The 27969-nt window shown below is 44.0% G+C and overlaps 1 protein-coding gene across 1 annotated transcript in view; it reads left to right on the top strand.

Annotated features, from left to right (window-relative positions):
- PAH (phenylalanine hydroxylase) overlaps nt 1–27969 on the top strand; it is a 79123-nt gene that overhangs the window by 40321 nt on the left and 10833 nt on the right. The window contains exons 4-8 of the mRNA XM_043441224.1: nt 556–644; nt 12257–12324; nt 20235–20431; nt 23771–23906; nt 24970–25039. Of these exons, the coding sequence (XP_043297159.1) occupies nt 556–644; nt 12257–12324; nt 20235–20431; nt 23771–23906; nt 24970–25039 (560 nt within the window). The remainder of the gene's footprint in view (nt 1–555; nt 645–12256; nt 12325–20234; nt 20432–23770; nt 23907–24969; nt 25040–27969) is intronic.

Raw genomic sequence — 27969 nt, 5'->3', positions numbered from 1 at the left:
CTTCCCCCGACGGTTCAGTGGTTAAGACTCTGTGCTTCCCATGCAGGGGGCACGGGTTCAATCCCTGGTGACAGAACTAAGATCCCATGTGCCATGTGGAATGGCCCCCAAAACAGATGGATCAGGTCTGAGGATCTAATGTAAAACATGGTGACTGTAGTCAATAACTCTGTAGTGTATTGTTGAAATTTGTGAAGAGAATAGAACGCTCAGAAGATAAATATGTGTGGTGATGGATGTGTTAATTAACCAGATGGGGGGAATCCATAACAATGTGTATGTCTATCAAACCATCGTGATATATGCTTAAGCTATCGTCAGGTTTTGTTACTGGCTTATTCAACTTCAGTGTTGAATAAGCCAATCAATATATAAAATTGGTTTCCGAGGAAAATGAGATTTGACTTTTGAATAGGTTTTGGGGGTTATCTGGGGCCCTACTTGCCAGCACCATGGGCTGGCCTCATTGGAGCTGACCCTGCTCCTGATCTTGGCAAGGCCTTTGGCCACGTCTCACCATCGGCGAATCAGGCCTTTACCCTTTCTCTGTTGCAGTGCCCTGGTTTCCAAGAACCATTCAGGAACTCGACAACTTTGCCAATCAGATTCTCAGCTACGGAGCCGAGCTGGATGCAGATCACCCGGTGAGCCCGCGGCCCCGCCCACGAGGCGCCCTGAGTTCCTCTCTCCACCGGCTCCGCCCCGTTTGGAGCAGTGTGTCTTTGCCTGTAGCACAAACATGTACTGAGCGTCTACTTAGACATCATCATTATCATGGTTATCTTTGAAGCAAATACAGATCACCCTCCAGACACTATTATTTATTTATCATATATGTATGTAAGGGATGTGTATCCACACATGCACAGAAACACACATGCACATAGGTAAATCACCTTTATTTCTGATTTGGTCCTACCACAGAGGTGTACATCAAGTGCTTGGGCAACACTCAACTACTAACAACTCCACCAGGTACAGTGGGGCAGTGGGGAGTGGTGACCTGGAACTGGATTTCAAAGCCTGAGAACAAGATGCTCGTCATATAAGGAGCCAAGAGGCTCTATGAGCCAAGGGGATAGCGTATGCAAAGGCCCAGAGTCCTGAAAGTGTCTGGAATATTTGGACATGAATCTGAGTAAACTCCAGGAAATGGTAAAAGACAGGGGAGCCTGGCATGCTGACGTCCATGGGGTGCCAAGAGTCGGAAACAACTCAGTTATTGAACAACAACAGCAGGATTTGGCGAATGGCTGGGTTGAGGTGTTAGGCGTGAGAGTGTCAGGAGGTGAAGCTGGGCAGTGGGTTATGGTCAGATTTTAAAAGACCTGATGTGTCAGACAGAGCATTTGACTGTATCCTGTGTCCACTAGTATTTTTAAGTAGAGGACCAGGGTTGGAGTCTTATTCTCCTTTTTAGGGCAGAGGACTCTAGAAGGAGCAGCCTGGAGGTGAGAAATGCCATCTGCATGTTGACTGTCATTTGTTTTCCAACCAGGCAAATGGTTTCTCAATCCTTAAATGACTTGGAGGCTGTTTTCATTGGCAATGGTTACTATAACTCGCTTAGAGCCTCAGCATTTTATCAGGACTCTGTTTTCTTCTCCGTCTCAGCTATGTGGTCTTTACAGCTGAGCAGGTTGTGAACTTTCTCTTCACAAAGGCTCTTTTCAGTAAGCAAAGCTGATGTTCCCATTATACAGACAGAGTCACCGAGTCACAACAAGAGTAAATGACTTTCCTAAGTCATCCTAAACTTTGGATTCTTCCACTGTTCCATCTGTGCTCATAGTACCTGAGGACAGAAGTCTAACCAGTGTCAGAAATTCAGGCCCTTTCACAGAGACAGAGCAAGCTATGTGGGCAGGCTAGCCTTTTAAAATATGAACAGTTGTTGCTTGTTCCAGTGCAGATAGTAAACCCCTTAGAGTGGACTCAAAAGTGCCGAAAAGCATGAGGAAGAATACGAAGATCATCCCTAATCTGTTATTTCTCTTTTTTCTCTTGGTTCTATTCTGCATTTTTTTTTCAGCACAGAGAAAGTGTTTTATAAGCTGAAGCAAAAGTGAATTTCCCCCAGCTCCTATACTTCAAAACAAAAAAATCACCTATTATACTGTCCAAAATCATCAATATTTTATTAATTTATTTATTTAGACACACATGACATTTCCCAGGTGGTGCAGCGGTAAAGATTCTGCCTGCCAAATGCAGGAGATGCAGGAGACTTGGGTTCAATCCCTGGGTCCGGACAATCCCTGACAGTAGGAAATGACAACCGACTCCAGTATTCTTACCTGGGAAATCCCTTGGACAGAGGAGCCTGGTGGGCTACTGTCTGTGGGTCACAAAGAGTCAGACACGACTGAGCATGCACACACACAGCATGAATATACATATTTTAAGTCAGTGTACTAACCCTCCCCCAACAGGAAGCTTGTAGGAGGTTTCATTATTTTAGGATAATTCGGCAGTGAATCCTCCTGCCTGTGCATCTTTATGTGAACTTCCCAGAGCTTCTTTGATTCTTGTGAAATTATTTAAGAACAGAAACTGGATTTCGGGCTCCTCATATCTATGACTTAAACACTTGCTCCCTGCAAAAGCTAGAGGTAAAGTTGCAGCATTTGGAATCTCATCCCATCTTCCTGGGTAGAAAGGGCTGAGTGGAACCCGGGGAAGGGGGGGCACAGAAGGAGATGCTCTACATGCCCTGTGACAAGTCTAGGGCAGACCCACTTTGCCTCCTGCCCAGGGAGATGAGCATCTCCAAAGACTCCGTTTCTCAGAAATGCTGTCCGGCCACCCTGAGCCGGTCCCTGGGATGCTTTCCCCTCTCCCCAAGCTCCCCACCTCCCGCTGGGCTCTGTGTCCCTTCCGTCGGCCACGTGCTGGCTCCCTCGGAGCAGCGGGGAAGAGGCCAGTCCTCAGAAACGGCCCGTTCCCGCTCCTTACCCTCGTGTCTCCTCAGAGGCGGTCGGGGCGGGTCTTAACACTCCCTGGAATTCATTTTCTTTACAGACCCAGCCCGTGTCTTTGGCTCCCTGGCCTCTTCGTGTCATGCTTTTTACCATAAAAATACGATTTATCAGGTACACGGTCCCCCTGGCGAGGAGGCCAGGCTCTCTGTGTTCCGTTCTGTGACTTCTCATCAGATCCGGGGAACTCGCGGGCCAAGGACAGAGTAACCCCTCCAGGGTGCTTCCCCGCAGGGCCTGGCCTCGCCGCGGGGAGTGGCTCGGTGTTCTTCCCGAAAGGACCCTCTGTCCCTCCCGGTCCCCCTGGTGTTCAGGCTGACCCTCTGCCCTTGGCAGGGCGCCCTGACGCCTGGCCCAGCTTCTCACTTCAGGGCCTTCAAAACAGCCCCTTTGAGAAAGGAGGCCAAGGAAGACTTGTTCCCGAATGCAGGGTAGAGGGCACCTGCCTCTCGGCGTCGGCCAGGCGGGACTGGGGAAGGGGCCAGCTCACCTGCCTTCTTCTCCCGGCTCTCTCCCGCCTCCCCCACCACCCTCCTTCCCTCCACAAACATTGATTAAGCAAATAATATTCACAGCTGATGTTTCTCCAGTGAGGACTGCATGCCAGACACTGTGCTGAGTGCTTTACCCGCATGTTCAAAATTTCAGTGTTATAACCTCCCTGGGAGGATTGGATTTTCTCATTTTCAGAGGCGACAGCTCAGACCAGAGGGCTGTCTGGCCTCACATGTATGTGGACTGCGTCCCAGGCTGTGTAGAGGAAAGAGGGTGGAAATGATTAGTGAGACCTGGTTCCTCCTGCCTTCCACAGGCCTTCGGTCGTGGGTAGAGCGGGGAGGGGTGTCCAATCTTCCCAAACGGATGCCAGAGGGGGCTAGGATACAGTCTGCCAGGCGGAATTCAAATGGGTCTAGTTTTTGTTTTTTAGATCATTAATTAATTTGATCGCTTTGGGTCTTGTGAGGTCTAGTGCTCAGGGATCGAACTGAGAGGCCCCCTGCATTGGGAACATGGAGTCTTAGCCACTGGGTCACCAGGGAAGTCTCCCAGATGGGTCTGTTTGATCCCCGTTTCTAAAATGGGCTCTCCTTCCTCTGACGTCTCCCAGCCTCTGTGCTCCTGTCCATGTCATTTCATTTCCCTGGGTTATTTTTTCTTATCCTCTTACTTCTTTGCCTGCTGGCAAACCTGTCTTTTCATCTTTTAAGGCCCAGCTCACATATCTTGGCTTCCCTAAAGCCTTCCTCCTGACCTCTTTCTCCTGGTCAAGTTTTTCATACTGATGCTGCAGAATTGTGTGCACTGGGTTTTATACTTTGAACACAGTGTCAGCTTGAAATAAATTCATTGCCTAGTTCTCAAATTGTAGTCTTTGAAAAAAATTCTCATGATCAAGGGATGAAGTCTGTATTCTAGACTCTCATTTTAAGCATCTTTAAGTTCCATTATCTCACTAGAGGCTTTGGAAAATCCTATAAAAATGAAACCCATTCAACCTAATGTTCCTTAAATTTATTTACCCATGGAACCCCCTTTTCATGGAATACCTAGCAACACTATCTTGAATGGTAGTGTTCCATGAAACATAGTTTGAGTAATATTTGGTAAAATCATAACACACAAAGTACATGATTAAACATCAGGTTTAAAGAGTCAGATAGTACATACTATCAGTTCTAAGGTCCCTGTGGACTAGAATGGTTTGGGAGGACTTGTGGAAAGAGGGAGATCTGAGGTGAGCCCTCTAGTATCAAGGTCAATAGTTGTTGTTCAGTTGCTAAGTTGTGTCTGACTCTTTGCAACCCCATGGACTGCAGCGCACCAGGCTTCCCTGTCTTTCACTCTCCCCTGGAGTTTGCTCAGATTCATGTCCATTGAGTCCGTGATGCCATCCAACCATCTCATCCTCTGCTGCCCTCTTCTCCTCCTGCCTTCAATCTTTCCCAGCCTCAGGGTCTTTTCCAGTGAGTCGGCCCTTCCCATCCGGTGACCAAAGTATTGATCAATAGGGCCAAATGCTTTTCAAACAACCCCCAAATCTCTATGAATTAACCCAGTAAAAGTTCATTTCCAGTGTAGGTCAAAAGGGAAATTTCCTCCCACAGTCCTACAGAGAACAAGTCTCCTTCGATCTAGTGGTGGCACCGTCATCTGGATCCTGGGAGCCGTCTCCATCCTGCCAGGCATGGGAGAATTGCTCCTGGGAGGTTGTTATGGTCCAGGATGAAAGGTGACTCACATCTCTTCACTTCAGTTCCACTGCCTGCAGCTCAGTCATAGGGTTGCTGCTCCCTGAAAAAAAGACCAGGAACAGTGGTTTAGCAATGCTGTCTGAAAGCAAGAGGGCTCAGATCTTGGGGACCACCAGCAGCCTCTGCCACACAGATCCTAACCCCACAGATCCCTCTTCCAGTTTTCCTGGCACCTGTGCCTGCTTCTAAACTGAAGGTCTGCATGAGGGGAGGCTCTCTGGTGGGGAAAACATTAGCCGATACAACTGCTTTCCTGTGTCTCTTTCTACTTCTTGATTTAAATCTCTCAAATTGCTTTTTAATCTTTCCAGAACATAGATGCTGAGTTTCCCTGCTCTCCAAGAAGAGCCTTGCTCTTTCCTGAAAGCAGGACTATCTTTCCAATACTTCTCTTTCCCTTTTCCTTTGCCCATCCAACCTTCTCCACCCCAGGGTCCTGTCAAGATCTGTTCTAAGGATTAGTCAGAGAGTTGAGTCATCAAAGACTCCTTGTGCTTCTACTAAGCTGCTCTGTCAAAGCATAACTTTTAAAAAGTTAAAAACAACTGTCATATAGGTAGATAGTGAGCATCTCTCCAAGATCTATGGACTCTGGAGTAAGGAAAACAATAAGATGACAAGGACAGTGCAAAGGAAGATAAGAGATGAAAACATACATGGTCACTGAAAAATGGGATGCTGGAATGAGGTTACAAAGATGGGTACATGTGATTAATGTCCTATAAAACAACAGAGTCACGACCACGAGTGTTTTCTATTGGACAGAAGTCATCTGCAACTTGATCATAAAATAAATGTTTTGCTACTTACTAATCTTCTGTAAGGGCTTCCCTGGTGACTCAGCGGTAAATAGTCTGCCTGCAATTCCAGAGACAAAGGTTTGATCCCCTGGTCAGGAAGATCCCCTGGAGGAGGGCTTGGCAACCTCCTCTAACCTTCTTGACTGGAAAATCCCATGTAAGAGAGGGACCTGGCAGGCTGCATTCCACAGGGTCGCAAACAGTCAGACATGACTGAAGTGACTTAGCACTCACTCAGTCTTTCTATAAGTCAACCCTGCTGAAGCAAAATCATACTGTTCAACACCCCAAGTAAAAAAAATTGCTGAGATTAAGGTGAGAGATTCCAGGTGGACTGCGGGTGATGTTACAACTTTGCATCCTGTAGACTTCTCTCACCATCTTCCCATCCACTATGCCTCTCTTCCGCCTCCCCCCACCACTCCTTTACCAACAATATATTTTCCTGTCAAAATATACTTGGTTACATGCAGTGCAACCAAAATTGCTGCTATTAGCTTAATTGAGACAGGGTGATTTAAATTATATGCAGTCCTACCGAAATTGCTGCTATTAGTCTAAATTGAGATGGGATGATTAGTCATCACCAACTGTAGCTTAATTCAGAGTGTCTTCCGCGTGGTCACAGGGCCCTGTGGCCACCTGGCAGCCAGGGGATGCAAGGCCAAATGCCTGAGAGGTGGGCTCCAAGGCTGCAGGTCTCTTTTGCTGGTAACAGAACAGAAGGCTGTGCTGCCTAGTTGGCAGGGTTCTTTTGTACATTGATAATGAACTCCTAAGAAACTTGAAGTTGGAAAAGGCCATAGTTAGAAAACTTCCCATATAGAAAATCTTTATAAAATAATAGTATACATAATTATATAAATGACATATAATAGCATATAAAATATTATGCAATATAAAATATAATCATATTATATTTGGATGTGTTGATATAGCTCACTGTATCAATCTTCTGTCCATTCCCATAGTGATTTGAGTTGGGTTTTTAATATTATTTTCCTTTTTTTCTAATTATAAAAGGGGTAGAGATAAATTGGGCTTCCCCAGTGGCTCAGCAGTAAAGAATTCGCCTGCAGTGTAGGAGACGCTGGTTCAATCCCTGGGTCGGGAAGATCCCCTGGAGGAGGGCATGGCAACCCACTCCAGTGTCCTTGCCTGGTGAATCCTGCAGACAGAGCCTGGTGGGCTATAGCCCATACGGTTGCAAAGAGTTGGACACAACTGAAGTGACTGAGCATGCATGCCAAGAGAAATTTTCAAGCTGGGATTAACATATGTTGTAGTTTAGTCACTACATTGCGTCCAGCTCTTTTGTGATGACCTGTCTCTTTTGTGACTGTAGCCCACCAATCTCCTCTGTCCATGTGATTTCCCAGGCAACTGGAGTGGTTGCCATTTCCTTCTCCATGGGATCTTCCTGACCCAGGGATTGAACCTGTGTCTCCTGCATTGGCAGGCAGATTCTTTACCACTGAGCCACCAGAGATTGATATATACACATTGCTATATATAAAATAGATGGGCTTCCCTGGTGACTCAGAGGTTAAAGCGTCTGCCTCTAATGCAGGAGACCTGGGTTTGATCCCTGGGTCGGGAAGATCCCCTGGAGAAGGAAATGGCAACCTGCTTCAGTATTCTTGCCTGGAGAATCCCATGGATGGAGGAGCCCGGTAGGCTACAATCCACAGGTCGCAAAAAGTCGGACACGACAGAGCGACTTCACTCACTCACTCACCCACTATATAGCACAGGAAACTATACTTAATATTTTATAATAACCTATAAGGGGAAAATCTGAAAAAGATATATGTATGTATATATATTCAGTTATACATATATATAAATGTATAACTGAATCACTGTGTGCATACCTGAAATTAACATGATATTGTAAATCAATTATACTTCAAATAAATAAATAAAAATGAAACAATAAAATAAACCCAACTGCAAAAAAAAAAAAAAAAGGAGGGAAAAAGAAACCCACATTCACAGTAAAAAAAATACTGTGTATTTTTACACATTAAAAATACATTTAGAAGCCTAAATGGCACGGAAGGATAAGAGTTCCCATCTCATACCCTTGATTGGATTTGGGTGTATTCATTCTATCATTGTTTTTATTCTATTTAAATAATCCCTCTGACATAGTTCTACCTACTGGAGATACAATTTTATGTTAAGCTTTTATTTTTTTTTATTGGTGGAAAAATCTGGAAACTACCTAGACAAAATACATTGAAGGTGAAAGAAAAATGAGCCAAATGGTAAGAGAAATTGTCATGGGCATCCCATTCTGGAGACAGCATAATAAGGTGGAAATCCACCAGTTAAGCGAATTTGAATTCTTCACTCCTCTCCCTGGGTAACTATCTCAGACTTCAAACCACATCTCACCACCTGGCTAGGACCAGAAAACCCAGGTGGAAATGCTGTTTCATGCAGTTAAGGGCCCCTCGGCAAATGGCTCTATGGGCTTCACTTTCTGTATATCTATATCAAAATATAAAAATAGATATTCTCCAAGGCAACTTTACAAGTGCAAATGCTATGCTTTGTATTTAGGGACTGGGCAAAGCCATGACCATTAAATAGGACTCGTAGTGAGGATGACTGTAAGTCAAGCATTAATGACTGACAACGTTAAGGTTAAATTTTGAGTCTAAGTGTGGAGATATATTCTTCATTTAGCCCAGTAGATGGGTTCCTCAAAGTGTTTGTTAGCGCTGCTTGGAGATAAAATGATAGAGCCCAATTTTCTTTAATTTATTTTTATTTATTTACTTTTGGACACACCACAGGGCATGTGGGACCTTCCCTGACGGGGGACTGAGCCCACGGCCCCCGCACTGAGAGTGTGGAGTCTTAACCAGCGCACTGCCAGGGAAGACCAATAGTGTCCAGTTTTCTTACTGTGTTGTCCCAAAGCAACTTACTTTCATCCAGAAGAACTGGGTCCAGCAGTAGTTTTAGGTTTTCAGATTCCTAAGCTTTCCTGCCTGTAGTTAATGATTTAAAATCATTCAGTGCTTGAGGGAAAACACTATAGTTACACATTGTAATAACTATGTTATGGATAACTGAACAATTATCCAAGCTGAATAATTGCTTAATTTGGGATTTAGTTTTGGAGTAAAAAACTAAATAATATGGAAATTTTACTTTCCTTTTTTCAGTGTGAAACATTTAGATTTTTCTTTTTCTCAAAAAAATATAAATATCCAAGGAAACAAACTAGGGAACTCCTTTCTCCCCTTCCTTCCTCTCCCCCGCTATTTTATCCCTCCCTCCCCCTTATCCTTTTCTTCCTTCTCTACTTTAACAAGTGTTGGTGGTTCTTTCCATATGCCAACCAGACTCTATATGCTATGGATACTCAGGTGAAACTACATTATATACACGGACCCCTGGTTCTTTGGAATTGCTGGTGGAGTTGGGTTTTATAAAACAAATGAACACAATAACCAACCAACCAATCAAGTGAAGCAGAAAACAATATCTGAAAGTCAGGGTGTACTTATCCTTTAAAAAGAATCTTTAAATATTACTCTCCATGGCATTAACCTTTGTTGTTGATTCATTAATGCCTTGGTTTGGAGGGATGGTGGGACACAGAAATTGCAAGCTAAAGTGTTGGAGGGCATGGTCTATTGGTAGATGCTTGGAGGGAACAAAGCAAGTCCTAGAGTGATGGCACCGGTCATCTTGTTTAACTAAAATACAGATTACAATCACATTTTTTTGGAAAATGGCCTTTTTTCTAGCTTTTTTGAAATATAATTGACATATAGCATCATGTAAGTTTGGACTTACAACATGCTGATTTGATATGTGTGTATATTGTAAAAATGATTGCCATATGTGATTACTATATATGTTATAATGTTAGTTAACACCTCTATCTTCTCACATAATTACCATACTTTTCCTGTGGTGAAAACATTTAAGATCTACTCTCTTATCACCCTTCAAGTATAAAGCGTAGTATTTTAACTATAGTCATCATCCTGTATGTTAGATCCCTAGAACTTGTTCATCTTGTAACTTGAAGTTTGACCCTTTAACCAATATCTCCCTGTTTCTCCCACTCTCCACCCTCTGGCAACCACCAGTCTACTTTCTGCCTATGAATTTGGCCTTTTTAGATTCCACATATAAGTGATGTCATACAGTACTTGGTCTTTCTCTAACTTATTTCACTTAGTAAAATGCTCTCAAGTTCCACCATGTTGTCAGAAGGTTTTTCCTTCTCTTTTATGGATGAACAATATCCCATTGTATATATGTACCACATTATCCATTTATCTGTCAGCGAACACTTGGTTTATTTCTGTATCTTGACTGTTTGAATGGGGATGCAGTGGTCATAGAGGTGCAGGTACCTCTCTAAGAGTGATTTTATTTCCTTTGGATATATACGTACAAACAGGATTGCTGGATCATGTGGTAGTTCTATTTTTAACTTTTTGAGGAACCTCCGTACTGTTTTCCAAAGTAGTTATACCAATTTACATTCCCATCAATAGTACACAAAGGGTTCCTTTTCTCCACATTCTTGCCGACACTCCTCTTTTTGATAATAGCTATTCTAACAGATATGAAGTGATAGCTCATTGTGATTTTAGTTTCATCTTACTGATGATTAGTGATGTTGAGCATCTCTTCATGTACCTGTTGGCCATTTGTATGTCTTCTTTGGAAAAATGCCTATTCTGATCCTCTGCCTATTTTTAAATCAGACTATTTGATTTTTGTCTATTGAGTTGTTTGAGTTTCTTGTATATTTTGGATATTAATTTCTTAGCTGATGAAGAGTTTGCAAATATTTTCTCCTATTTTATTGATTGCCTTTTCATTTGGTTAATTGTTCCTTTTGCTGTGCAGAAGCTTTTCTGTTTGATGCAGTCCCACTTATTTACTTTTGCTTTTGTTGCTTGTGCTTTTGGTGTCATATTAAAAAAATTCATTTTCTAGGCCAAGATCAAGGAGCAATCCTGAGAAAGAACAAAGCTAGAGGAATTACATGCATGCCCTGATTTCAAGCTATATTACAAAGCTATAGCAATCAAGACATTTTAGTATGGGCATAAAAACAGACAGATGAACTAATGGAACCGATTAAGAGCCTGGAAATCGACTCATGCACATATAGTCAACTAGTATTTGATAAGGGAGTGAAGAATACTCAATGGGGAAAGGATAGTGTCTTCCATAGATGGTGCTGGGAAAACTGGATATTCATATGCAAAAGAATGAAATTAGACCCCTGTCTTACACCACTCAAAAAATAAACTTGAAATGCATTAAATTAAGACCTGAAATGATGAAACTCCAAGAAGAAAACATAAGGAAAATGTCCTTTTAACCAATTGGGATCATCTCCAACTCTAGGATGTGACCTTCCCCAACCCCCAACACTGAAAGATACTCTTGGCTTCTTTTCACTCAGAAATGTTTACAAATAGTTGGGGAAAGGCTGCCTCCAGGTCAGCCTCAGAGGAGAGACTACTATCATCCTTTTTATGCCCTGGGGCAGAATCTTAGTTAGTCAGGCCCCTGCCAAGTTGTAAAGGCTGACATTTCCTGAAGTGAAGTAAAACTAGTATGGAGCTGAGTGATTCAAATCCTAATTTATCTTTACTGGATTGCTCTTCTCTGAACCACCATTTATTCTGGAAAGAAAGGGATCATCACACTGGTTTACCTTACCTGTTTCTTGTGAGAGTTACAAGTTCCTAGCATGCACAGACTGACACATAATAGACACTGAATAAATGGTATTTTTAAAAATTGCAATACCAGTAAGCATTTACCTGTTAGTCTATCAAGAAGTTAGGAGGCAGTGCTGGACTCATACCATTGGTCAGGAGTTGAGTGGCTATTGTATATCTTCTTCATAGACATTTATCCTAAGAACTCTGCCTAATTCAGCACATTTATAGATTTGAAATGCTATAGATGAGATTTCTTTAAAACCCAGACACCATTTGCGCTTAGGAATCCCAAGGCAGAGCTCACATTGCATTGAAAGTGTGGCTAGTAATGTGTCACTCATGATATCTTGTGGGACAATTTGTGCTCAGATTAACTGAGACTTTATTTTCAGAGTATAATCAGGGGAAGGCAAAATGAACTGTCAGTGGTCAAAGGCCCCCATTCATAGCATGTGTAGATAGGCCAGGTTTCAAAGCCTAAAGAAATTAAGTGTCTCCTTTCTTCCTAGGGATTTAAAGATCCTGTATACCGAGCAAGACGGAAGCAATTCGCTGACATTGCCTACAACTATAGACAGTAAGTCTGCTCTGCGTGTTGGTGGGGGATGGGGAGAAGACCATACTCTCCTTTGCCCAAAGCTGGAAAATACCAGCTTGGAGAATTCTTTCCTCTGTGCATGTTTGTGTATGTTTAAACCCTCCCTTTAGTAACACACATTAAAAAAGTCACCAATAAAATAATATTAACCCCTGCACCAGGGCCCAGCTCTCTCTCTCAAGCTTTGTTGTGTAAAAACGCAGTGACGTTTGACATAATTATGACAGGCCTCAGTCCTGAATAAAAGAGCCTCTGGTGTTTCTGCATTAAACCCGGAAGAAGGAGAAAGAAGTATTTACATTCAAGGAGTTGGCTGCTTTACTGAATTAGTGAATCATTGGAGGTTTCAGGAGAGCCAAGCCTCAGGGTTCTACTTTTATCTCATCTGACCCAGATTGCGAAGAGCAATTTTAGAATGAGTTTATTTTTTTCTCTCTGGGATTCCGCCAGATTTTAGCCAGAGGAAAATGCAAATATCAAATGTTATTTGGGAAGAGAATTGTTTTGCTATTTTGAGTTCTTGGGAACTACAGAAATGCTCCCATGAGAAACTTAGTGTTTGGGGACCTGAGCTCCATTCCTGAGTTAAGGGTGTGAGAAAAGGCATGCTCAAGAAGAAACATACAGGCTTTAGAACACTGAGGTGATGGGACTTTAACAGCTTTTCTAGAATATGGGGGAGATAAAGGAGACACTCACACTCTGTACACAGAATAAAAACGACCTTCACAAGGGAAAGGCTTCCAGAGAAAATGAGAAAATTCCTTTATCTGAATGAGTCCTGGTAGTAGAAGGATCCAGAACAGTGCTGACCTTAGTCATGTCTAGACCCAGCTGGACTTTGGCTTGTGGCAAGCAGGAATCACAGAATGTGGTGACCTCTCTCCCCTGTCCCATCATGGTCAGGTGGGCACATCAGGTACAGACAAGAGCCCTTCTTCAGATAGTCAATAATAATAGGTCATGTTTAATCTCTTTGCTATGTCCGAGGCTTTGTTAAATGCTTAACATACATAATTCCATTTAGTCTTAATAATAACTCCCCATTTTTCAGATGGAAAAACTAAAGCTTTAGAACAGCCCACTAAATAACTTGCCAAAGTCATAGAACTGGAAGGTGGCAGAGACTGGTTTTGAACTCAGGCTTTTTTAACCACAAAGTCATTCTCAACCACTTCCTTGAGTGTCTGGGGACTCTTCAAGTCACGAGACTGTGCTTCTCCAGATGTCCCAAGAGTTGCTTATGGGGTGCATTCACTTCTTCTTGGCTGTTGGGACTTGAGGGGGAGAAACTCAAACTACCTCTTTTCCATAAAAATGTTATACCTGGTGAAGAAGTATGGAATTGGTTGAATGCCTCATGATTCTGGATGGTCATGAGTTAAATTGGCTACTGAAAACCATCCAGAGATAGCTGGTACTCAAAGGCACACCAGATATTTTCAGGCAGTTTTGCACCTCATGTTCAGTTCAGTTCAGTTCAGTCACTTAGTCGTGTCCAACTCTTTGTGACCCATGAACCGCAGCACACCAGGCCTCCCTGTCCATCACCAACTCCCATAGTCTACCCAAACCCATGTCCATTGAGTCAGTGATGTCATCCAACCATCTCATCCTCTGTCATCCCCTTCTCTTCCTGCCCTCACTCTTTCCTAGCATCAGGGTCTTTTCAAATGAGTCAGCTCTTCGCATGAGGTGGCCAAAGTATTGGAGTTTCAGCTTCAACATCAGTCCTTCCAATGAACACCCAGGACTGATCTCCTTTAGGATGGACTGGTTGGATCTCCTTGCAGTCCAAGGGACTCTCAAGAGTCTTCTCCAACACCACAGTTCAAGAGTATCAGTTCTTCAGTGCTCAGCTTTCTTTATAGTCCAACTCTCACATCCATACATGACCACTGGAAAAACCATAACCTTGACTAGATGGACCTTTGTTGGCAAAGTAATGTCTCTGCTTTTTAATATACTATCTAGGTGGTCATAACTTTCCTTCCAAGGAGTAAGCGTCTTTTAATTTCATGGCTGCCGTCATCATCTGCAGTGATTTTGGAGCCCCCCAAAAATAAAGTCAGTCACTGTTTCCACTGTTTCCCCATCCGTTTGCCATGAAGTGATGTGACCGGATGCCATGATCTTAGTTTTCTGAATGTTGAGCTTTAACCCAACTTTTTCACTCTCCTCTTTCACTTTCGTCAAGAGGCTCTTTAGTTCTTCTTCACTTTCTGCCATAAGGGTGATGTCATCTGCATATCTGAGGTTATTGCTATTTCTCCCAGCAATCTTGATTCCAGCTTGTGCTTCCTCCAGCCCAGCATTTCTCATGATGTACTCTGCATACAAGTTATATAAGCAGGGTGAAGATATACAGCCTTGATGTACTCCTTTTCCTATTTGGAACCAGTCTGTTGTTCCATGTCCAGTTCTAACTGTTGCTTCCTGACCTGCATACAGGTTTCTCAAGAGGCAGGTCAGGTGGTCTGGTATTCCCATCTCTTTCAGAAGTTTCCACAATTTATTGTGATCCACACAGTCAAAGGCTTTGGCATAGTCAATAAAGCAGAAATAGATGTTTTTCTGGAACTCTCTTGCTTTTTTGATGATCCAGCAGATGTTGGCAATTTGATCTCTGGTTCCTCTGCCTTTTCTAAAACCAGCTTGAACATCTGGAAGTTCATGGTTCACGTATTGCTGAAGCCTAGTTTGGAGAATTTTGAGCATTACTTTACTAGCGTGGGAGATGAGTGTAATTGTGCGGTAGTTTGAGCATTCTTTGGGATTAGAATGAAAACTGACCTTTTCCAGTCCTGTGGCCACTACTGAGTTTTCCAAATTTGCTGACATATTGAGTGCAGCACTTTCACAGCATCATCTTTTAGGATTTAGTGTAGTGAAATTCACTTCATGTAGTGAATTCACCTCATGTAGTGAAGTGAAATTAAAAGACACTTGCTCTTTGTAAGAAAAGATATGACAAACCTAGAAACATATTAAAAGATAGAGAGATTGCTTTACTGACAAAGGTCCATCTAGTCAAAGCTATGGTTTTTCCATTAGTCAAGTATGGATGTGAGAGTTGGACCGTAAAGAATACTGAGCACTGAAGAACTGATGCTTCTGAACTGTAGTGTTAGAGAAGACTCGTGAGAGTCTCTTGGATAACAAGGAGATACAACCAGTCCATCCTAAAGGAAATCAGTCCTGAATAGTCATTGGAAGGACTGATGCTGAAGCTGAAACTCCAGTACTTTGGAAAAGACCCTGATGCAGGGAAAGATTGAAGGCAGGAAGAGAAGGGGACAACAGAGGGTGAGATGGCTGGATGGCATCACTGACAGGATGGACAGGAGTTTGAGCAAGCTCCAGGAGTTGGTGATGGCCAGGGAAGTCTGGCATGCCCCAGTCCATGGGGTCGCAAAGAGTTGGATATGACTGAATGACTGAACTGAATAGTGAAGTGAAAGTCGCTCAGCTGTGTCCAACTCTTTGCGACCCCATGAACCTGCCAGTCTCCTCTGTTCATGGAATTCTCCAGGCAAGAATGCTGGAGTGGTTTTCCATTCCCTTCTCCAGGGGATCTTCCCAACCCAGGGATCGAACCCAAGTCTCCCACATTGCAGGCAGATTCTTTACCAGCTGAGCTACCAGGGAATCACCTCGTATAGATGAACCCCAAATGGTTAAGTGATGTACTGAAGGTCATGTGTCTCATTAGGGACTGAACTTGTCCTCCAATTTAAAGCCTGTTTCTGACCTCATCTCCGCTCATCTCTTTTGAGCTTCTGATGCTGTTTTCCATCCCTTCCTTCTTTGCTTTTGTCTTTTATCTCAGCATCTGTTACAGTTGACTCTCATTCTTTGAAAGTTACTTGCTTACACTGATTTGAGACCCCCGCAAACTCAGGGCATTCCCACTCTGATCTCCAGATATGTGCAGAGCAAGGAAAAATGCGAGTCTCCTGATGCACCGGTTTCCAACTGAGGTCAAACAAGGCAACACTGCCTTCTTGTTTCGGCTTTTCTACTGTAAACATGTGTTTCTTTTGCGGCCTCTTCAGAATCATGTTTGTTGACTTTTTGTTCTTTTGGTTGGTAATTTTGTTGTTTAAAATGGCCCTCCAGCATAGAGCTGAAAGTCTGTCTCGTGGTCTTGAGTACAGGATGGCTCTGACATGCCTAATGGGGAAAATGTGTGTTCGATATGCTTCCTTCAGTCCTGGGCTGTAGTGCTGCTGGCTGTGAGTTCAGTGTGAATGAATCAACCATATACATTAAGTAAGGTGTCTTTAAACAAAGCCACACGCGAGACAAGGTTGGGATTATGAGTTGAAAGTGTGATCTGGGTCCTGCATTTCACGTAGGAGCAGCGGTTCAGTGTTCACTCACTCAGAGTTCACGGTGTCTTGATGGAGCAGAACTGCTGTCAATAAGGAGAATAAACTGTGTTCTACTCTCTGCAGGTTTCCCTCCTTCCTCTTTCAGGCTTCATCTCAGTCTCCTCTGGCCTCCTCCTCCTACCCCAGAAATCATCATGCCTTTCAAGACCCAGTTTTGACCCTCTTCTTTGGGTTCTGCCAGCCTCCATGCCAACAGCCCCACATTCTGGCCTGTAACACCTTCCCAGTCATCCTCCCACATGGAGGTCAAAATCCTGCCCCTTGAGTCATAGACTCACGGGATCAGTTGATCCAGTGTGTTTACTCTGTTCCGGGACACATGCCAAGAGCAAGACCAACAAACTCCATGTCCTCTGGGAATGATTGAGAAAGACAGACAATGACAAAAAGAACAATAAATGCAATCAGTATGACCAAAGTCAAAACACGGTGTCACGAGGCCATATAATTGGGAACTTTAATTCTGACTGGGGGGATTGGTTAGAGGAAGTGACATTTAGACTGGGAACAGAAGATGGAGTAGGAGTTTATCAGCCCAAGAGAATGAGGAAAGTGAACAGGAGGGCAGGTGTGGTTAGAAACAGGGCTTTTGTTCTAAGATGTATATTTGGGTCCAGAACTGAGTTACTGGAGGCAGTCAGGAAGCAGCTAAACCCTGTCAGCAACCTCTTCTTGGCCCACCCACCATGTGATGCTCTAGCTCCTCCCTAAGAATATTTACCAAAAGTCTTAAAACATCAGTTTGAAGAGGTACTGTCAAATTACTCTTGTGTTTAGGGGCACCAAATTATTTGCCTTGGTAATGATTACATGTATGGGGACTTGGTGTAAAATAAGACTGAGTGAGGAAGCTGATAACTTTCCTGGACTATAGGTGCTGGACTATCTTGAATGCCATCTTTGGTTGGTGCAATAATTCAAAATCAGTATCTTCTCCTTAAAATATGTTTTTTTTTTTTTTTTTTTGAAGAGAGATCCCGATTGGCTGAAATCTTATTTCAAGCTCAATTGATAATTTTTATTTCAAGCCAAATTAATAATTTTCCTCAAATTCTTGGTTTATTTTACTTCATGAGATGATAGTTTGATAAGATAATTAATGATATATTCAAAGACTGAGGATCTTGTGGAACCTAGGTCTCTTGGTGGAAGTAGAAGATGGAAGCAAATGTGCAGAATTTAATTCCTAAGTAGACCATGGATGGACAGAGGAGCCTAGCAAGGTCACATGATTTAGTGATTAAACAGCAATAAATATTCCCAGAACATCATGGGTGCTCAATAAATATTTGTTGAATGAATGCATGAACCTAGGAGATCCTATGACAGTAAAGATTCAAAGTACCAAGTCACAGATGGAGCTAGGGGGTTGTGTCTAGACCCACTTAGAAGGCAGCTGCTGTAGTTTGATTATGTTTCCGGGGTGGGGCTTAGACTTTAGAATTTTATCAAAGAATATGCTAAAGGGACTGTAAGAATTTTTATCTTTTAGCCACAACTGAACTGAAACAAAAGGGGTGTTTCATTGGCTCCTCTAAGTGCAAAGTGTAAAGAGAATAGTTGAGGTGGATCTAGGACTCTGCATCTCGTTCTCCTTCCTTCCCCCTGACTCTGGTGTCATCTGTAGTGACCTTGCTCTGAGGCACTGGCCTCTTCTCTCTCGGAAGTGGACCCAGCCCCTCTAGGCTGACACCACAATCTGGCTAGAGGTTCTCTCTTTTCAACAGAATCAACAAAAGTTCTTTCACTGAGTCTCATTGACTCTATCAGGAAATGGGCCCGTCTCTCAGCCAATCGCTGTGGCCAGGGAAATGAGACACTCTAATTGGCCAGGCCTGGTCACATGCCCACCTCTGAAGGTAGGAGGGGTGGAGTCTCCTCTTACTTGAACCTGCAGACTGAGAGGGGAGAAGGGGGCTTTACTGCAAGAATGGGAATGGGTATGGAACCCTGGAACAGCAAATGTCAACCCAGGGGATATCTCATTGCCTAGTATGTTGCAATCTCTTGAGAATGTGTTGTTGTTATAGCAGAGACTTTGCTTTCTAAATGAGAATCTGTTATGTTGATAATTTCCAACTATCCAATGGGACTGTTAGGTACTTTATACATAGCATTTCACTTACCTCTCCACCATACCCTTCAAAGAGTTACTTGTTATTAGCCCATGTCTGGCTGTAGAGGCTCAAAGAGGTTTACTAAATTGCCTGAGGCCACTCAGCCAGTGGCAGAGCAAAGCTGTCTACTTACCTCGGTCCCTTTCCAAAGCCCATTCTTTCCCTTCATCAGCGCTTAACCCTGAAACAATGGTGCCTCTGTAGCCAGGTCTTACGTGGTGTTCTTTTCACAGTTCCTACGCCATTATAGACCCTCTGGGCTTTTCATTCTTAAGCAAAAATTGGTCTTTTCCCCCTACCCGCTGCCCATCACTCCATGAAACATAACAGTGACTTTGCTTTAATGTCTTTGGAAGAGCTACAACTCTGAAAGGGCAAGAGGGACCTAGTTTGGAGCCTGAAGATGATCCATAATTATAAGGTAAACAGTCTTGCCTTGTCCCAGACACTGTGTACCCTGTTAGGAAACAGGCCGGCAGCCCAGAGAACAGTCACGGGTCTTTGAAGTCAAGCTTTGTTTGGTTTTCGTTTTTTGCTGTTCAGAACACAGCTCACTCTTAGCTGGTTTTCAAAAGGACCTTTTGAACTAATGAAACTCAGATAATAGAGTGACACCTGGGAGTATATTGGAATCCAGAAGCCTGGGCTCTCCCCTGCCCCACGGGTTCAGGATATGAGGTCCAACATATGTACTTTAGCAAGCTCTCCATAGTTTTGTTTCATCATAGCAACAGATGCTGGGTAAGCAGATCTTATACCTAGCATGCATTTAAATATCCTTATAGCATCCTGGGGGCAGAAATACCAAATCCATCAAGTTTATGCCCACTCAACAAGGGATCTCAAACTCATGGTGCATATAGTAAATCCACTTGAGCCCACAGGTATGGTTGCTTTAGTTGACAATACAAAACATTACTGTTTTGCTTGAGCTTGGATGCGTTTGTTCAGAAGAGGGTGTATTCTTCACTTGTCTCAGCCCCCACCCTCCTGTTATCTATCCCTGCTACTTTACACATTTATGTTATAGGCTTCTGAAGGTAAGTGCATTTCCACACTGGGTAAAGAGTAGGAGATAGGAGAACAGAAAAGCCCAGTGGTTTCCCAAAATGAGAAGAAATCCTTGGTGCAGTGGGTAAGGTTGCAAGCTTCTGTCCTTGCTTAACCAAGTCACGTGAATGTTTCCTATGTCAAGAAGTGGAATTTTCCTCTTTCAAATAACTTATGAAATAGGAAATCCATTGTCATCTGGGGTGGCAGCTCACAGACTCTGGACCCGTGGACTCAGAGCTCCAGAGAAGGAGCTCTGCCCAAGCTCCTTCACCCTCTCCTCTGCACCTGCCCTGCTGCTGACAAATATTTCATGTCTGTTTCCTAGCGGGCAGCCCATTCCTCAAGTGGAATACACAGACGAAGAAAAGAAAACATGGGGGACGGTGTTCAGGACCCTGAAGTCCTTGTATAAGACCCATGCTTGCTATGAGCACAACCACATTTTCCCCCTTCTGGAAAAGTATTGCGGCTTCCGCGAAGATAATATTCCCCAGCTCGAAGAGGTTTCTCAGTTTCTGCAGAGTAAGTGCATATCTGGGTCAAAAGGTCGGGGGCTGGGGATGGAAAGGGGCAGAGAAGGAAATTTAGGCAAGTGTGAGTATGTGCATGCTGATGCAGGCAGGTTGATTCTCCCAGGAAAATGATTATTTCACTGCTGGGCTCTGCCTCTCCGCCAGGCCCCACCAGTAGAACACTGTCACCCAAGAAAAGGCATCTGGTGTGGATTTTGCCATGCCTATATCCCTGAAAGGATTTTTTAATACTCAAAGCCCAAGGTACCTAGTCAGGGTTCTCCCCGCGGCTCCTGCTATATTATGAGTTGGCTGCAGTGTGCATTTGTGTAAGACATGCACTATTTGTGCCAAGAGATCTGAGCCCTAAGTCTATGCATCTGGTCTCTGGAATCTTGTTTTGATCCTCTCTAGTTGGGAGAACCTTCCTGAGTTAGTCATTTGTCAAATGGAGACCATCCACCATTTAGTCTTTCTCATAGGAAAACTATGAGAATGAAATAAAATATTGAACGTGAACACTTAGCGCTCATGTATAGTAGGTGCTCATTGAGTTTGGGCTGCACTGGAATCTGAGTAGGTAAACAGGTGATCGAACTGACCTGCCCATCATTTCAGGGGAGAAAAGTATTTTCCTTTCTGCCAGGAGCTGTTGACTCAGCAAAACCAAGATAGACAGTCAACACGTGTTAAACACCTACCATGTGCTAGGTAAAATGTGGGAAATTAGGGAGTCAGACCACAGGGTTATAGAAGGAAGAGTTTTCTATGCCTCTGAGCTATGCAGAGACGGTGTGGCCAGCTCTGGGGAAGGAAGTCAGGGAAGCTTCCTGATAGGGAGGGAAGTGGGAGCTGGACTAGATGGGGAGTGAGTTGGATGACCTTTTGAATCCCTTCTATTTAGGGTCTTTACTATTCAGATAAAGAGAGGAGCAGGCTCAAGCAAAATGGACTTCAACCTGAGGGTCTAAGACACAGAAGCCAAGGGACAAAGGAATCTTAAAGATATTCTTTGGCTAATTACTTGTGTTGCTATGGCCAATAACAAGAAGAATACAATAGTAATACTAGTAGGTGTGTGTGTGTGTGCGCACGCGCTCAGTCGTGTCTGACTCTTTTGCAACCCCAAAGACTGTAGCCCACCAGGCTGCTCTGTCCATGGAATTTTCCAAGCAAGAATACTGGAGTGGGTTGCCATTTCCTCCTCCGGGGGATCTTCCTGACCCAGGGATTGAACCCATGTCTCCTGCATTGGCAGCTGGATTCTTTACCACTGTGCCACCAATTGGTGGGGTGGCAGGTAGGGGTGGGAGAGAAGTGTGTGCTAAGTCGTTCTAGTTGTGTCTGAGTTTTTGCAGCCCCATGGGCTATAGCCCGCCAGGCTCCTCTGTCCATGGGATTCTCCAGGCAAGAACACTGGAGTGGGTTGCCATGCCCTCCTCCAGGGGATCTTCCCGACCCGGGGATTGAACCTGGATCTTCAGCACTGCAGGTGAATTCTTTACCATCTGAGCAACCAGGGAAACCAGTGGACTATATACTGCGCCAGTGCCTAGGAGAGAATTGCAGTTCAATTCAGTCGCTCAGTCGTGTCTGACTCTTTGTGACCCCATGGACTGCAGCACGCCAGTCTTCCCTGTCCATCACCAACTCCTGGGTTTGCTGAAACTCCTGTCCATTGATTTGGTGATGCCATCCAACCATCTCATCCTCTGTTGTCCCCTTCTCCTCCCGCCTTCAATCTTTCCCAGCATCAGGGTCTTTTCTAGTGAGTCAGTTCTTCACATCAGGTGGCCAAAGTACTGGAGTTTCAGCTTCAGCATCAGTCCTTCCAATGAATATCTGGGCCTGATTTCCTTTAGGATGGACTGGTTGGATCTCCTTGCAGTCCAAGGGACTCTCAAGAGTCTTCTCCAACACCACAGTTCAAAAGCATCAATTCTTCAGCACTCAGCTTTCTTTACAGTCCAGCTCTCACATCCATACACGACTACTGGAAAAATCATAACTTTGACTAGATAGGCCTTTGTTGGCAAAGTAATGTCTCTGCTTTTTATTATGCTGTCTAGGTCGGTCATAGCTTTTATTCCAAGGAGCAAGCTTCTTTTAATTTCATGGCTGCAGTCACCATCTGCAGTGATTTTAGAGCCCAAGAAAATAGTCTCTCACTGTTTCCATTGTTGCCATCTATTTGCCATGAAGCGATGGGACCAGATGCCCATTGGAGAAGACAGTGGCAAACTACTTCAGAATTCTTGCCTTGAGAACCCCATGAGCAGTAGAAGAGAAGCATCGAGTAGCGATTATAGAAGCAAACTCTGAAGTCAGAGTGCTGGTAGCTATGCCCTTGGGCAGAGCTTTAATCACTGCGTCTTCTCAGCTCCCCCATCTGTAAAGTGCAGAGAATAAGAGCTCTACCTCCTAGAGTTACCATGAGGATTAATTCATGTATGTAAACTGCTTAAACCTGTGTCTGACACATGGTGGGTATTATACAGTGTTAACTATTACTATCATGATCATGGTTGTTACCATTCTCCTTTCAAGTCTGAAATTAGGGAGCCTGAGACACAGATACAAGAGCCAGAGGATGGGTGATCAAAATGTCAGCTTTATTACCGATAGAAGCTGCTTCAAGAACGTGGTATAGATGTGTAGGCAAAATGGACTTTCTAATGTTTCACCCCTGGATTAGGTAAGCTAACTTGCCAATTAATTCACGGGCACAGTATCTAGTCCATTGGCTGGCCAAGAGCAGACCAGAATGTGTTCCTGTGTGGACAGTCAAGAGAGAAAGGGCAGAGAGGGTTAAGTTGAGAATATTCATTTCCTCTTCTCAAATCCTCAGTCAGAGAAGTCACTGTTCCTCATGGGGTGGACCTATATGTGCTATATGGAAAGCACTGCAGAAAAGCTAGAAGTGCTCCTTTCATATTCTTCCCTCCTGGGAAGTGGAATGAAAATTCCCCGCTACTCTAGAAACCTGAGAGGTGAGGAATAAATGTTCCACCCTAACGAACAATAATGAAAGTTTCAATTGATTGGAAGTTTCCATGTGCTAGGCTCTAAGTCTGTTATACTTCTTAGCTCTTCTGATTCTCAGAATAATCCTAAGAAATATCTCCCCACATTTTGCACATGAGACAACTGAGGCTCAGAGAGGTGAAGTTACCTGACCCAGATCACCCAGCTAGAAAGTACTTAGGGCATAGATTTGAAGTCAGGTCTGCTGGGCGTCAGCGTCCGGGCTCTTGGACGGTTGAATGTACTGCTTTCCTCCCCAGCCGTCTTCAGGCCCCTCCAGGTCCCTGTGACGGGCTCTGAGTTTTCTTTCTCCTTTGCTTCCCAGGTTGCACTGGTTTCCGCCTCCGACCAGTGGCTGGCCTGCTTTCTTCTCGGGATTTCTTGGGCGGCCTGGCTTTCCGAGTCTTCCACTGCACTCAGTACATCAGACATGGGTCTAAGCCCATGTATACACCAGAACCGTGAGTACTGTCCTTTTGCTATCCGCTTCCAGCCACAATGAGTTCCATCTCACCCGGCTCCCGGAACAAGGCTGGGACCCACTGTGGGCTGGTCCACAGGACTCATTGCCTGCGTTGTTTGATGATAGTGCAACAAGGGAATATCATCTCTTCTGGGGATTTCCCTCATCCAAATAGACTGTACTGATTGGAGATTTAGGCATCTTCTGAATCAAAGGTTCAGATGAGAGAATGAGAGTTCACATTCAAATTCCAAAGAGATTGTAGAAAAGTCAGAGCTAGAAATGCCAAACTGGAATAGGAACAAGTGACACCCAGGCTGTCTCAACACTTCCTAATTCCTGTATCACATCTAGATGATTCTCATCTCTCTTTGCCTAGCTTGGGTCTCAGCTGAAGATACAGAATGTCTGGCCACTATGCTGCTTATTTTTGCATGTAGCCATCTCCTTAGTCAGCTAGAACTGAAGTAGTTTATGTGAACAGTCAGCAGGATACCCCAAATGATCTTTCCCAGCCTGCAAAATTCATTACTAGAAATCAGAAAAGACCTATTCCTAGTAAACCTGACACCTAGAGTGTTAAGCAAATGTAAGTTTTCTTCTGTAACCAATGTCAGCCCCCTCCAGGATAAGAGAGGAGCTACTATTATTGTTATTTAGTTCCCATGGAGAGTAATTGAGCATATTGTATCTGTACAGGGATGTCAGTCCCAAGGAGAAGACTCGGGGTGGGAAGTTGTTTGTGATCCGCAGGTCATTCAGGTGTATGGCTGCCCATAGGAGTCCTGGCTCTTTTGTTCTGCTTCCCACTGGGCATGCACTCAAAATCCCCTGGCCACTGTGCTCTGTCCTGTCCCTTACATTTCTTTTCCCTTCTTCTTTCTCTCTTGTATCTTGTCTCAGCTGATACCAAGCCTTACATACCCCTTATTCTTAGGAATGAGGTTATAAGACTGAATGAGTTGCTTGTTGCTTTCTGCCCATTGCTCGTGTAGAAAGACTGAGTCCTGCATGGCTTATAACCCTCCTCCCCTCCAAGCTCTGTGCTTTTTGTTTTTCAGTGACATATGCCATGAGCTCTTGGGACATGTACCTTTGTTTTCGGATCGCAGCTTTGCCCAGTTTTCCCAGGTGAGCAATTAATTTCTCTCGCCTTCTAGTTACAGGGTGAGACCTGGATTGCTCAGATAAATTGAACCCATGGAGGGGCCCTCATGTCCTCTGTGAGGATGGAATCCAGATATAGTTCTGTGACCCCATCACAGGTGGGAATGTGGTCCCATGGGGCTGGCTAATTACCAATTCCAGGGACCACAGCATGGAGCTGGTGATTTGGTCATCCTAGGAATTGTGTGTTACTGACTTAGCTAATTTCAACTGTCCTACTGGATGTAGTTTAAGAGCCTTTTCATCTGTGAAAACCTCCCAGATCCCCATGAAGAAGTAACCTTGCCTTCTTCCAAGTTCTAGTGGCATCTTTCCCCTCACATTTTGGGTCTTTGCCACTTTCTACCTTATCAGGCAATCATGTTTGTATATGCTTTAAGTACGTAAGATGGCATTTGCCAAGACTCTAGTGCCAATAGCCTGACTCACGGCAAAAAATAAAGAGCCAGTTGCCTTCTCACCATCGTCAAGGCAGCAGGCTAAGCTTTGATTCATCTATTACAGTGGTAAGCAGGCTCAAAAATGCTTTTTGGATGAATGAAAGAATCCTACAAAATCTCTTCTGGCACTGAGAGGCAGCCCAAACCAAGGTTGGGCAACTGGGATGGTGGAGAGTGGCAAGGTAGTGCTGTGTGGCCCAGGGCAAGTTGCCAGGCAACCCTGAGTCTCAGTCACCACAGATGTGGATCAATAAAGAGCCCTTCCTGATCGTCTCCTTCCTCACAAGGAAGAATAACGATCAAATGGAATGATCTATGAGCAAATGCTGGGCCAAGCATGAATTTCACAGTAATGGGATTGTATGTGAATCACTTAAGCATCTTCCTTCAGCCAGAAAGAAAGAAGTATTTCTACTCTTGAATGGAGAGGCTGCCACATGGTAGCTGAAACACACCGGAAGCAAAATTAACTGCTTACTAAACAAGGAAAAACTGTACTCGTTAGACACAGCCTCTCTAAACAAAGAAAACAACTGCTTTTATGTGTGTTAGACGCTCAGTCGTGTCTGACTCTTTGCGACCCCGTGGACTGTAGCCCACCAGGCTCCTCTGTCCATGGGATTCTCCAGGCAGGAATACTGGAGTGGGTTGCCATTTCCTCCCCCAGGGGATCTAACAAACCAGGGGATTGAACCTCTGTCTCCTGTGCCTCCTGAATTGGCAGGCAGATTCTTTACCAGTGAGCCACCTTATGTGGGCTTGGAGGAATTGTGAAGTCCAGAGATTGTTGGACTTTTAGAAGTGGGAGTGTTTAGAAATTAGGCGAACCTTTGCTGTGGAAGTCTCACCACAGGAGTAGCTGACTTTCAGAAGTGTGGTTCCTGCTGCCAAGATGTCATAGATTGCTTTCAAACCAAGATTGGAAGTTTTTAGTCTCATTACTAAAAGTTTTACTTCCCAGTCAGAGGCTAAATGGCCATCCTCCTTAAGCCATTTCCATTTTGGGGAGACCCACAGAGGGGTTGGAAGTTACCTGAGTCAGCAGTCAGGAGCCTCTGGCTCATCAGTGTTTCTGGTTCCAATTTTGACCTGGACAGTTTCAAAGCAGGGAGTTATTTTGAGTTCCCTGAGCATATTCTTTTTTGATCTAAAAGCAGGATTAGTTTCCCACTAGAGTGCAGGATGGAGTGGGGTGAAGCACTTTGGGTTCCTTGTTTTAGGCAAGATCTGGGCTCACAAAGAATAGTGGCTGTGAGAACAGGGAACCCTTTCAACCTTGCATTTATTGATGATGACTTCTGTTAGACTTGGGCTTCCCAGGTGGTGCAAGTGGTAAAGAACCCGCCTGCCAGTTTAAGAGACACAAGAGACGTGGGTTCAGCCTCTGAGTTGGGAAAATCCCCTGGAGGAGGACATTGCCTCTCCTTAAAGAGATTTTTCATGGGTTGTGCATTTGGCCTGTACAATGCTCTTTCCTCAGCTATCAGCAGAGCCAATAACAGCCTTACTTCCATCAAGTCTTTGCTCAAATATCACCTTTCCAATGATGCTTTCAAATTTGTGGTGCTGGAGAAGACTCTTGAGAGTCCCTTGGACTACAGGGAGATCAAACCAGTCAATCCTAAAAGAAATCAACCCTGAGTGTTCATTGGAAGGACTGAGGCTAAGGCTGAAGCTCCAGTACTTTGGCCACCTCATGTGATGAGCTGACTTATTAGAAGAGACCCTGATGCTGGGAAATATCAAGGGCAGGAGGAAAAGGAAGTGACAGAGACTGAGATGGTTGGATGGCATCACCGATTCAATGGACATGAGTTTGAGCAAATTGAGTGAAGCACAGGGAAGCCTGGCATGCCTCGGTCCATGGGGTTGCAAAGAGTCAGACATGACTTCGAGATTGAACAATAGCAACACAGCAATTTGTTAAAATCATTCTGGGGCCTTATTTAAAATCACAGTCTCAGGACTTCTCTTATGGTGCAGAGGTTAAGACTCTGCCTTCCAATGCAGGCATTTGAAGCTTCAATTCTATCCCTGGTTGGGGAACTAAGATGCCATATGCTACAGGGCAACTAATCCCTCATGCCTGAACTAGAGAGCCTGCATGCCGCACCTACTGAGCCTATAAGTGGACCCAATACAGCCAAAAAAAAAAAAAAAAAAAAGATGAAGGAAAGGGCAATCAAAGCCCCCGACCCCACCCCTGCTTCTCTGGCACTCTGGATCCCCCTTGTCCCTTTCTCCTTTTGTTTCTTCTTTCCGAAGAACTTATCACCTTTAACATACCTATGTATATGCTTGTTATTTACTGTCTATCCACTTAAATGTAAAGGTCAGGGATCTTTATCAATTTCATACATTGCCTGTCACATAGAAGGCATTCAGTAAATATTTTTGGAATGAATGAATGCATATTAGTAGGAAAGAAATATATATATATATATATATATATAT

This window comes from Cervus canadensis, chromosome 21 (genome assembly GCF_019320065.1).
Source record: "Cervus canadensis isolate Bull #8, Minnesota chromosome 21, ASM1932006v1, whole genome shotgun sequence".
Lineage (NCBI taxonomy): Eukaryota > Metazoa > Chordata > Mammalia > Artiodactyla > Cervidae > Cervus > Cervus canadensis.
The sequence above is the reverse complement of the archived record's forward strand: the minus strand, read 5'-3'. Positions and strand labels throughout refer to the sequence as shown.